Raw genomic sequence first — 12,328 nt, 5'->3', positions numbered from 1 at the left:
TAAAAGTCAGCAATATATTTCTATCTTGGCATAATAGAGTTGAGCGTTGTTACAGCAAGACAATGCCATACATTTTAATAGTTATTTCCAGCAACTTCAAAAATGTTAAATTGTTGGAGATACCTTGAAGTGTAATTCTGAGACTGGCACATATGGTGAGAATGAAGCTCAATTGAACATAACCACTGTAATCTATACCCAACCTTGGTTCCCTTTACTGATGCCAATTGACGTCGACTTCAAACCCAAAGAACAATCTCCTGTCTGTGTTGTGGATACAGATGGCTTGAATATCTCCACACAGATGCAAAACACAAGCTCACAGTTAACCAGTGTTTTGTGAGGAATGTATTTCCATCATGACCGTGCGGATGCTGGTAGACAGAGCTGGGGATTGTTGTGAGCAAATGATGTGTGCAAATGCTGTGTCAGCGACGGAGGGATGCTGATGCGAAGGCCTTCTCAGTTCCCACCATGGAAGACCAACCACTGACACAGCTGGATTGTGCTTACACTGATGTGGATCTGCCACTACGGAAGCCATGCGGACAGGCAGAATTGGAATAGCTATTAAGCTGATTTCCAAAACCATTCTGTGGGAGAAAATATGTTTTTGTTTATTCAGGGAAAGGGTTCTGAAAGCCCAAGGATTGTGAAAAAAGGTATAAAAAAGGAACAACACAATCCTTCACATAAAATGAAAGCTGCAGTTGCTACTTTAAAGTTTTTTTCTCCACAGATAGATAAATAAAGGTCTTCCATTACAATTGTACAGAGTTTCCATCAGTGATCACACCAAATTGGTCCAAGTGCAACAGTCGGCATGAATTCCCCCAGTCCCTATTGGACCATTTATTGCTCATAAACCTCCACTTGTGCAACTCTCAGCCATGATGCCTCTGGTCAATGACGTGACCAAAATGCTTCTGAGACAGGCTTACAACATGGTGCCTTAAGCGTAAAGATGGTCTGCTGTCCGGAGGTGTGAGGCCTCTCCTGTAATTACCACTTCATCAGGGAAGTAAAGGGAAAACAGAGGCCCCAGCTGATTTCTGTCTTGGATGGTAAACAGCTTTGCTGTGGTTGGATGGAAGACTTTGCTGCTGTCAGCCAGACAGACTGGCTGCCCTATATGCATGCATTTATGTCTGAGTGCCCTACAGTATGTATTTCAGGAAGCCAAAACAAAAGGCTGTCTCATCAGTGAAAACGGTAATGAAAGAGCCGACAAACTGCACTTTAAATTGAACTCATTCTGTCAAACGTGAATATTTTAACGTGAGTATTTCTTTTAAACAATGGCAGGAAGAGTAGCTAAAGAAACCTGAAGATTACTTTTTGTACTACCAGAAGGTCAAACATATGATGTGTGTTCTCATTTGTCTAATTGGGTTTTTTTTACCCACATTTCCACCTTTCCCGTTTACCTGCTCACTTCACATTTACTGCAGTTCTTGTCACTGCTGACTACACTGTTGGTCAGGTGAGGGTGTAGACAACCAGGTATTCTCTTCACTTTTCAACGTGAGGCTTCACTATGCAGGTCGGCATAACATGCCCAAAGGTTCACATCGTCCTGTCCAGATTCACCTCCTGGAGTGCAGAAAACCCTAGTCTATATCGACAACGTTTCACTTCCGGGATTGTTCAGGTGCCGCTGGAAATTCCGCCGTATGTCCCTCATTTAAGCCGGATGTCAGTCACCTTCTGCTTCCTTTGTGTTGGCGTTCTAACCTCTGGTGGATTTGTGAGGACTATGGTTAACTGCTCCTCAGATCTCTGCACGGTAAATCCAGACAGCTAGCTAGACTATCTGTCCAATCAGAGTTTTCTGTTGCACAACTAAAACTACTTTTGAACGTACACATGTTCCACCAAAACAAGTTCCTTCCTGAAACTATTTTGCAGCAACATTGTGGCATTGTGGCTTATATATATAATAAATAAATAAATGAAACAGCAGCCACTTAATATCATCTCCAACAATTTTAAACGCTTGAATGTGGCCTCACGCTGTTATGCAAATACAATTGGAAGCACACAGAAATGCCCAGAATGGTATAAGGCTTACTAAGTGAATGGCGTCCACCTAAGGGGTGTAAGGACTAAAGCAGAATATAAATGACAAGTTAAAAGTGAAGTAAAAGCATGTGTTTCTTTTTCTTTGCATTTTATTTTTCATTTTATGTCTCAGATCCAGATGTGGAAACCAGGGCGTTTGTATGCGTAAACATTTGGCTGTAAAACTGTTAAAGGGAAAGTGGCGTGAAAAAAGAGAAATAAAACATCAAGGAGTCGGAGGAGTGGTACCTTTTGATTTTTAACCTCTGAAGACCTGCCTCAGCACTTAATGACCCTTGATCCTACATATCCTCAGAATCCCGGATCCCTGTGCTTTCATTCTTGCCCACGCCTGTCAGAGCCACATATTTATGGACCATGTCTGATCACTGTCCACCTGTTTTTTCACTTCTCTCTGCTAAAAGGTTTCAATTCTTCTCATAATTCATAGCATACGAGGTGGTTTTCCTTTACGTAAATGCAACAAAACACCCAAGGTCTGTGTCTCTTTGCACAATACCCATTAAAATAGAATACAGAGACTTGCTGTGCAGGATTTTAAAGTGTGCAAAAAACTAAACAGACTTAGGTAATGCATTATCAGATGTCAAAGTCAAAGTGAAACAAAAATATTTCTTATTTGTCCACAAATAATGAGAGAGTTCTACGCCTTAAAAAGTTATTGCACAGTGGTGAGATGAATATTCAGATACTGACCTCAAGGCATGCCCTTATAACATTTGCACCTTCTCCCCTTACCCAGCCCATCATACCACTAATCAACCTTCCACAGCCTTGTTCCTGACTTTGTGACATACAGTAATTGAGATTCTCCGCTTATTGTTAACTAATAAAAAAAAAAATCCTTGGATAGAGAGAAATGGGAAAGGCGTGATGAAGAACAGAGCTTAGAGAAAGGAAGTAAAGAATTACCCCAAGAAAAAAAAGAAACATCTGGGCACTGGTGCTCATTAACACCTCTCATGGTAAATTAGAGGGCGAGTATGAATAATTTAACATGTAACATTTTTTCAACAGGTTTTTGAAAATCAACTAAGATTAGATATTTTCAATTATTAGATATGGAAGGGCAAGTGATGGGCATCATACATCCCTTACACAGGGTGTAATAATTGGCTTACATGCCTGTGAAGGTGAACTGGTTTGGGCTATGCTTCTGATGTGTCTGTGGTTCCGACTGTCTGGACTCCATCTGGCCTCTGACCCAAACCACAGGATTCAGTCCACAGCTCATTAGCACTCATCCAGTCCCTCCAACGCCATGTCACTGTTGCCATCTATTGGATACATGAGATCACTTCCCTGCATGTGCAACTCTCATGGAAAATATGTCTACAGCTAAAACTGATATTTACAATGGTAGTATTGGTACAGTTGCAAACACAAAGCACAAACTTGCTCATTCAGGCAAATTAAACCACAGACTTATCCAGGCCAAACCCTACTGTACTGTAGGTAGAACAAACACAATCTCAACTGCACATTGCTAGATCATTTGCCATGACAGTCTTCCAGGCCCTAACACTTTTGTCACACAAATGACAAACCATTTACATCTGTCTACATTTCTATTTACTTTTATTGCAGTAATAAGCACAACAAATATGCAGACTTTCAATTATATCCACGGAAAAGCTCTGGGTACTCGGTATATCTGAAATAAATAAGTGTTTTGTACTTTGATTGAATTCTGAGAGGCAGCCAGTTGTGTTTCTGTGGCTTCTATTAGCATCCAGTGCAGAGTAAATCAGCCGTAAATCCTATAATCTTCCTCATCCATCATGAGGATGAGGCTATGTCAGAGAGGAGAACCAACACCTCAGCAAACAGCATGAGGTTGGTGGGCCTCTTTGAACAAGTACAAGTTGGAACAAAGCTCATCTTTATGCATGAATACTGAAAATATACTGTAATAATTATGCACAATGATGTCATTTTGTAAGGGGGTCAGTACATCTGCTTGCAACAACACAACTAACCCACTCCTGAGGAGTCTTTCAACTTGTCTAGCAAGTAAAGTTACAGACGTTAAGGAAAGGATTGCAGAAAGGGACATATCTAAGCTGTGTGGACTCGACGAGACAACTTGTCACTAAAAATAGAAAATGTGATATTTTATTTATCACATTCCCACATGCACACACAGAAACGCAAGCAGAAATCCCACTTTATGTATTACTCCTACTGTGGGTTCATGTACTGGCCAGTGTATGTGTGTGTGTGTGTGTGTGTGTGTGTGTGTGTGTGTGTGTGTGTGTGTGTGTGTGTGTCTGAGATGTCTGAGACAAGAGGAATAAAGATTGTGTGCTTACATGAACTATAAAAGTGCAGATATGGCTCTGTCAGAGAGAGGAGCTCTGCTTTTTTCTTACTGCGGAAGAGATTCATTCTCAGGTAGCCCATAATAGCTGGTGACATTATCACTTATATCCACAGGCTGCCCTCATGCATATCACTGTATTATTTGTGTGCTGCCAAATGGAACTTTTGTGTGCAGACTGCAGCATGCCAAATTCAGAATATAAGAGACGAGAGAGATAAACCCACACACATTTTTTAAAGGTAAAAGAAATCACATTTTAGTGGTTATTACAGATAAAGCATTTGCTGGTAAAGGTGACGAGATTAGAAAACACTAACAAGAGAAAGGTTGTGATGATTATATCATACATGGGCTGGGATGCAATAAAGATGGATACATTTTAATGATGTTTAAATGCCTCTGACTACATCCAGTGTTGTATTACAGGATGTTCTCATGAACTATTCGTACATATAGCTACGAAAAGTAATGCACTGGAAATTGTATGTATTCCACGTATTCATAACTGTATTCAGCACAATGACTGCTGATGTATAAAAGCAGTGTAGTGAGGAGGTTGTGCAGTATGGGTGGGTCATAAAACACAGGGTTTTAAAGAGGGGGAGTGGAGTTTGTGGAGTGGAGTTTGTGTCCCAGAAGAAGTTAAGGGGAAAACATAAGACTTTCATCCAGGAAATGGGTGTTTGTGTCCCAGGAGTACTACTTAAGGAGACCCATGTTTTAACCCAAACCACAACCTTTTTTCTAATCTTTCTTAACTAGTCGATTTGGTGGCTAAACTTAACAGCAACAGCCTCTCAAATGACCGGGACCTCACGGTGCTCTCTACGGCTGCTTAAATGACCAAGGCCTCACCATGCTCTGTACCCGGCCCACAGTAACCTTTTCTCGGCTAAAGTTAACTGCAAAGACCGTTAAACTTAACTGTCATGTGGCCGGCCCTCGCCACAATTCTGTAGGATATCTTATGAATTGTTGTGCATAACTTCTGTACGACATTATACGAACCCGTTCATGCAGCATCTTTCTAAATAAATGTGTTTGCATTTCATAGGGTTGACGTTCATAGTGATGATATGAAGGCTTTGCGCTCCACTATTTTACAGCTGGAAACAGCTGCCTGCAGCATAAGTAAATAGCATTGAGTTGATGAGAGTGGTAAGAGAAAACAGTGAGGTTGTGGGCTGTAAATCAACCCCCTTCTGCAAGTAGTCATTTAATCAATTTTTATAATCAATTTGGAATATTGGTTATAGCAGCTTTAAATAAAGTTAAAAACACCTAGTAGCTAAAGTTGCACCATCACTGATGAGTACGCCAGCCCATTGTTAGAAAACCTTTCTATGTTTGAAATGTGGTCCTGGATTCAGAGCTATAAGTCAAAGCAGCATGGCACACCTGTGTTTCCAGTGGATGGTAACTGAGTGACACATGTAACTGCATATTAATGTTCATAAGTGTGAGTCTCTCTGTTCCAGGTTCACAGAGAGGTGTTGGTTCAGGTAAAGATGGCACAGAGCTCCTAACTACACCATGAATTTATTACTTGGGCATTAGAAACGCACATGTTATCAATAAAGTTGATGAAGAATGTATTAAGTACTGTATGAGCAGTGTCTCTTGTGCACGAGAGTAAAAGGTCGGGGTCAGGGTATAGAACGACTAAAAATATGTGACAAAGCTCAAGCTGTCAGTCGTAAATTTAGCAAAAATAGTCTTTCCTATATTTTATCAACAGCTACAAATCAAACCTTACTTTCGATAGTATATTTTATAGAGTGCACAGAGTTTTGGAGAAGTACTTTCAAAAGTAAAAAAGCTCACATTTCACTTCCATCTTGTCTCCCAGCACAATTTTCTGCTGGTGGACTAGCCAAACACTCAATATGCGTCATGCTCCCTATAAAAATCCAAATAGAATATTTTCAAATATGAAAAAATGTTTTATCAATTGAAGATACTGTAAATGTCCTCCCAATTCACTGTTCACTGAAACTCATATTTGAGCTGTGCTGACTTAAACATTATTAACAGTAAGCTGATATGAAACTGTGGGATTTTAAACCACTTTACACAATAAGAAATCGTATCTTCAAGTAGCTAAATAGTAAACTAACACAAGACTTCCAGTGTCATTGCAATCTTAAACTGAAAAAGGGATCGCTTTCTGTGCCACCCTGAGACCAGCTTATGTCTCCTTGGGAAAGCAAGGGACCCGCTCCAGCTTGACTTAGTGCCTCTTCTATCCCATTCCAGTCATTTAATCTTGGAACAGTATCAAGATAGCGATCTCCCTTTAACCTCCACAGAGGGGACGGACACAAAGGGACAAACTCCCCAGTTCATCACTCAGCATCAAGCAGTGGTGGCATGCCAAACAATCCCATTAGCCCATAGCAAAAAAAAAGCCTGAGGACAGCAGCAGCTACGTCCTGAAACAACCGCAGCTCTCGGTTCATTTGAACATCCCCTCTCCTCCTAACATCCATGCACTCATGTGTCAGCATATATAATGAACTCACTCAGAGCTGCACTCAGCTTTTACTCTGAGGAAATAGGCAGTCCCATCACTCTGAGTAGCTTTTTACAACTCAACACTGATCAATTAATGACTACGAATGAGACCCTGAGAGAAATTCATACAGGAATATTAGAGTGATGCTGAGAGAAAGAGGAGCGCAGGGAGAGGGATAATAAACTGAGTTGCAACTTGCAGCAAATCCACCAGCAGAGAGGCACTCTCACAGTCACGTACATATTGATACCTCTTAAAGCTGGCAACACATGCCAAGGTTGCTGGCCTCATATAGACGATTTATTTCACTCTCATATCCAGGTGCCTGTCGCAGAGAAATGAGCTGAGACTCAAACAGCAACCAGAGTAATCAAAGTGGCACGCAATGTTTACTGCTTTCTGGATCTCACTTCAAGAGTCCAGGGACTGAAAAAGAATAGTAAAACAAAAGTGTAGGGAAGAAAAGAGGTTTGACCCCATTGGTATTTTTATATGGTGAAAGAAATGCTAGAGGAACAAGGAAAGGAAGCGAAGAGGAAGCAAAGCGAATAAAGTGTAGCAGAGGGAGGAGAAGTTACTCACGGCTCCTTTCACCTTTCCACCTCCAGCTTCCCTTGTACTTCCCCGAGCCGTCCCCTGGCACACAGACTCCACTCAGCACCTGCGCCAGCACCACCAGCAGCAGTAGGGGCATCCGCCTGCCAGCCATGCCGGCCTCTGAAGCTTGCATCGGGGCTACGGCAAAGAGTCCAGGGCCATGGGGAGTGCTATCCCACACTCAGTCATATCTCACACAGCTTAATGGAGAGATCCAAAACTACAACAAGACGTCATCCTCCTACACAGCTTCCTGGGGAGTGCTAGCCCTGGGCCACGACACTGAACCCCAGAGGTGTCACACACTCACCACAGACACCCCTCCTCTGCCTCCACCTGGGGTATTGGAATGATCCCTCTGAAGGCAATAGCTTCACAGACCAGCATTGGAAAACAGGTACAGTAAGCCTGGATTTCTGGAGCTTCACTCTGTAATATTGATTTGGTCTTTTTTTTTTCTCTCTCGGCACTGTTCCTCTTTTTCCTCCTGGAATTAGGCAGGTATTTAGTGAAGTCCTGGTCAAAGCCCCAAACTGAGCTCAGTAGTAACAGCTCCCATGAGCACAGATAGCACAGGAAGAAGCAAAATCTTTTCCCTCTTGCTGAGCAAAACTTGTCCAGGTCACAGTGTGGACCGGTGACACTGATGGCGACACACCACTGATCTAGCAGCAGCCAACTCTTGTCACCCGCACCAGGCAGTGACTGAGTGCGTCCTCTCCCTCTCTACGTCCACCTACCACTCGTCTCAGATCAGAGCAGTGTTGATATGAAAATAAGGAATAAATCACAGAGATAGTTCACTACAGAGCAGCCTTGACTTTGTCAACAGATCGTCTGAGAGAGAGAGAGGGAGCGAGAGAGAAAGAGGGAGAGAGAGAGAGAGAGAGAGAGAGAGAGAGAGAGAGAGAGTGCATCTAGCAAAGGAGGGAGGGAGGGAGGGAGGGAAGGAAGGCGATATGGAGGAGAGAGACTGAGTGAGATAAGCGTGGGGGGTGTGAATGGCAATTTCTCAAGTGCAATGGCTCTTGCACTTTTGCACGCCCATGATGCTTGTTCATGAGTGTATTCTCATTGTGGATACCCACACATCCTGACTACGCTCAATGGTTGTAACCTGTGCATATATATATATATATATATATATATATATATATATATATATATATATATATATATATATAACATAATGCTTTCCTAGATAAAAACAAAAACAAAAAAGAACTGTTGCACCTGCATGCCCTGCCAACATGCACCTGTATAGACAAGTATGCAGACTGGTTTGACTGGTTGTGTGTGCGACAGTTAAATCACAATTGCTACAAATTAATACCTGCATCGCAATTTAGAAAATATGTTTGAACCATATCAGCTTTACAAATCAGTTGAACAGTTACTATCCATCCTGTAAATGCAGAAGCTATGCATAGTTTCTTCAAACTATTGAGCAAAAAAAGCTATCACTTGTTCATCAACGTCCATCCATCCATCTTCGTCCGCTTATCTGGGGTCGGCTCTCCGAGCCACATTAACCAGCTCCGACTGGGGGATCCCGAGGCGTTCCCAGGCCAGGTTGGAGATATCATCCCTCCACCTAGTCCTGGGTCTTCCCCGTGGCCTCCTCCCAGCTGGACGGGCCTGGAAAACCTCCCTAGGGAGGCGCCCAGGGGGCACCCTTACCAGATGCCCAAACCACCTCAACTGGCTCCTTTCGACGCAAAGGAGCAGCGGCTCTACTCCGAGCTCCTCACGGATAACTGAGCTTCTCACCCTATCTCTAAGGGAGACGCCAGCTACCCTCCTGAGGAAACCCATTTTGGCCGCTTGTACCTGGGATCTGGTTCTTTCGATCATGACCCAGCCTTCATGACCATAGGTGAAGGTAGGAACAAAAACTGACCGGTAGATTGAGAGCTTTGCCTTCTGGCTCAGCTCTCTTTTCGTCACAACGGTGCGATAAATTGAATGTAATACCGCCCCCGCTCCACTGTCCCCTCACTCGCGAACAAGACCCCAAGGTACTTCAACTCCTTCAGTTACCTCTCGCTCCCCGCTCAGCCAGGGGGTTGTGAGTATCCCCACACCCGCCCGGCGCCTCACACCGTGGGCAACTCCGGAGAAGAAAAGAGTCCAACCCCTATCCAGGAGTATGGTTCCAGAACCGAGACTGTGCGTAGAGGTAAGCCCCACCAGATCTAACCGGTAGCGCTCCACCTCCCGCACAAGTTCTGGCTCCTTCCCCCACAGAGAGGTGACATTCCACGGGTCTGGTCCGTCGAGGCCCCTGACCTTCACTGCCACCTGTGTGGCAGCGCACCCGACCCCAGCGGTTCCTCCTACAGGTTGTGGGCCCATGAGATGGAGCCTGGCTCCAGAGGGGGGCCCTGGACTTCCTCCGGGCAGGGCAACTCTACCTCTTCCTTGTTGAATCATAGGGTTGAGTCATGAAATCAAAATGTATGCCCATATTGAGCATTGTTTCGTATGATTATTATATATTTATATTATATTATTCTTTGAACTGTATACACTGTAGGTTTGTACTGAGCACTTGTATTGGCTCCCTTTAAATGACACCATGCTAATAGGTTGGACTCAGAGTACATTTTAACAACTTCAGGGGGATTAAGGTGCACTTTAAGTGATGGGAATGTTTCAGCACTAACAACCTCAAAGGAAATTGCACTTTTTGTTTATTCTTAATGAAATGAATTAGTTTGAAAGTTTATTAGATTAGGACATTAATCAACATTTCTGTAAATGTGCCAGTGTTAGCCAGTTGGCTAGTTTTCAACTGTAGTCCTAATTACCTAGCATGCATGTCTTTATGGTGGGAAGAAACCCTCCGCACAGGTAGAACATGCAAACTCCACGCAGAAAGGCCTGGAACGACCTGGATTCGAATCCAGAAACTTCTTGCTGTGAGGTAGAAGTGCTAACCACTGAGCCACCGTGCTGCCCAGATTCAACATTTTTCATGCTAAATCTGTAAAACAAGATAACAAGCGTGGTCTCACACTTGTTTGCACCTGTAAGACCTATTTTGAGGAAAAAACACTAGGTAACTCCTTATGATCCAGCCCACAAGCACAATTATGTTGTATAAATCGGGCACCACTGAGATACTTACCGCTTCCTACTACTACTTAAATGCTGATACAGAGGAAGAAAATGAGACTATGGGGAACAAAAGTGTAACAATTGGCCATTTTAGAGGAAATGAGAAATAAATCAAACCCAATAATTATTCATTTTTGTAAATACTGATTACCTTTGGGGTACAGTACTGGCAAACAAAACACTCACCTTACTGAACACTCCACAATTTTGGTAGCATATTATAACTGTACATACTTGATAGGTTGCTCAGAATATCAGTGTTGTGTTTTTTCTAAACCTCAGTTTTGTTTTCTAGTACTGTACCCCTTAAGTACTATTTACAAAAATACTTATTAGTATTGTTATAACTTATTTGCCCAATCCTCCAAAATGCCCAATTCGTATTCCCTTGTTCCCCATAGTCTTGTTTTTAAGTACCTGATTCATACAACACAATTATACTGTAAATTGTGGGCTGCATGCTACCAAATACTATCCTGAATTATCCTACAAATTACCACATATTTTCTTGAAAGGATCTTACAATTGCAAACTCTATATTATTGTTAAAATGTACACAATAAACAGTACACACACACACACACACACACACACACACACACACACACACACACACACACACACACACACACACACACACACACACACACACACACACACACACACACACACAAACTATTTTTGTATTAAAAAAAAAAATGAGCTCAGCAAGTCAGGGTTTAGAGTTACACCGCTCGTTTCCTCCACCTGCCCGGGCTGTCAGGAGGCAGGTGAGTGCAGGTTAACACGGGAAACTGGAAGTGTCAGCAGCACCTCCCCCCTCTGCCCTCCCATGTCTCCCCTATATGCCCTTCATCACCGTTGTGTAAAATGCCATTACCAAGTGTAAACTGCTCCTGAACCAACACAATGTAATTCAAATAAATGGGAAATTAGAGTGTGAGAGGTCAGTTTGGAGAAGACAGAAACATAAATCTGTACACGAACATGTTTGGTGAATGCTTTATGTCACAAGCTATTATACAATATAGAATGTGAGTCTCCCTCTACATATATTGTTCTCAAATGAGGTCTGATCCCCTGATGTTCTTATTTTGTTGAATGGTGTGGACAATGCCCCACAAACATGTCCCTATTTGTCGGTCATGTAATCCTGATGTAGTGGCCCTTAAGGACCATGCTGCTGGAGATGTAATTAATCATGTTACATTAGCCACTGATGGAAATCTGATTAAAACAGCTCTCTAATGATTAGGCCTCTGGAATAATTACCACTGCAGTGAGGACGGGCCACTTCAACCCCCAGGACGCCAATCTTACATTCCGACTACCTGCGAAATGTCACTGCTAATGCCAAATGCTTAGAGACCTGGACAATGCAATGCTAATTCTATGCATAGAGAATAAATGGCGTGGCAAGTTACAACAGATGCAGCATTCAAAAATTGTCTACAGGTAGCTTAATGTGTATGTTTTTAAGATGAAGTGTATCTTTGTTAATATGCAGCCTTAGGAGATTAGCCTCATGTTTACTCAGAGCCAAAGGGAATACCACAGGTAGATAACATGCCAAGTAAAAACACACAAATAACTTTCTTACAGAGAATGGCAACATTGATAAAAGATTATCATGTCAACACTCAGCGCAGTTATTATGGACTTAAGACAGCTTATTTTGTTTTGTGCACTGA

The 12,328-nt window shown here is 42.5% G+C and overlaps 1 protein-coding gene across 1 annotated transcript in view; it reads right to left on the bottom strand.

Annotated features, from left to right (window-relative positions):
- Positions 1 to 8,231, bottom strand: part of robo1 (roundabout, axon guidance receptor, homolog 1 (Drosophila)) — a 170,841-nt gene extending 162,610 nt beyond the window's left edge. Inside the window, exon 1 of the mRNA XM_078245597.1 lies at positions 7,503 to 8,231. Coding sequence (XP_078101723.1) covers positions 7,503 to 7,650 — 148 coding nt within the window. The 5' untranslated portion in view covers positions 7,651 to 8,231. The remainder of the gene's footprint in view (positions 1 to 7,502) is intronic.
- Between the last annotated feature and the right edge of the window lie 4,097 nt (positions 8,232 to 12,328).

The sequence above is a fragment of the Sander vitreus genome, chromosome 3 (assembly GCF_031162955.1).
Source record: "Sander vitreus isolate 19-12246 chromosome 3, sanVit1, whole genome shotgun sequence".
In the NCBI taxonomy this organism is placed as follows: Eukaryota; Metazoa; Chordata; class Actinopteri; order Perciformes; family Percidae; genus Sander; species Sander vitreus.
The sequence above is the reverse complement of the archived record's forward strand: the minus strand, read 5'-3'. Positions and strand labels throughout refer to the sequence as shown.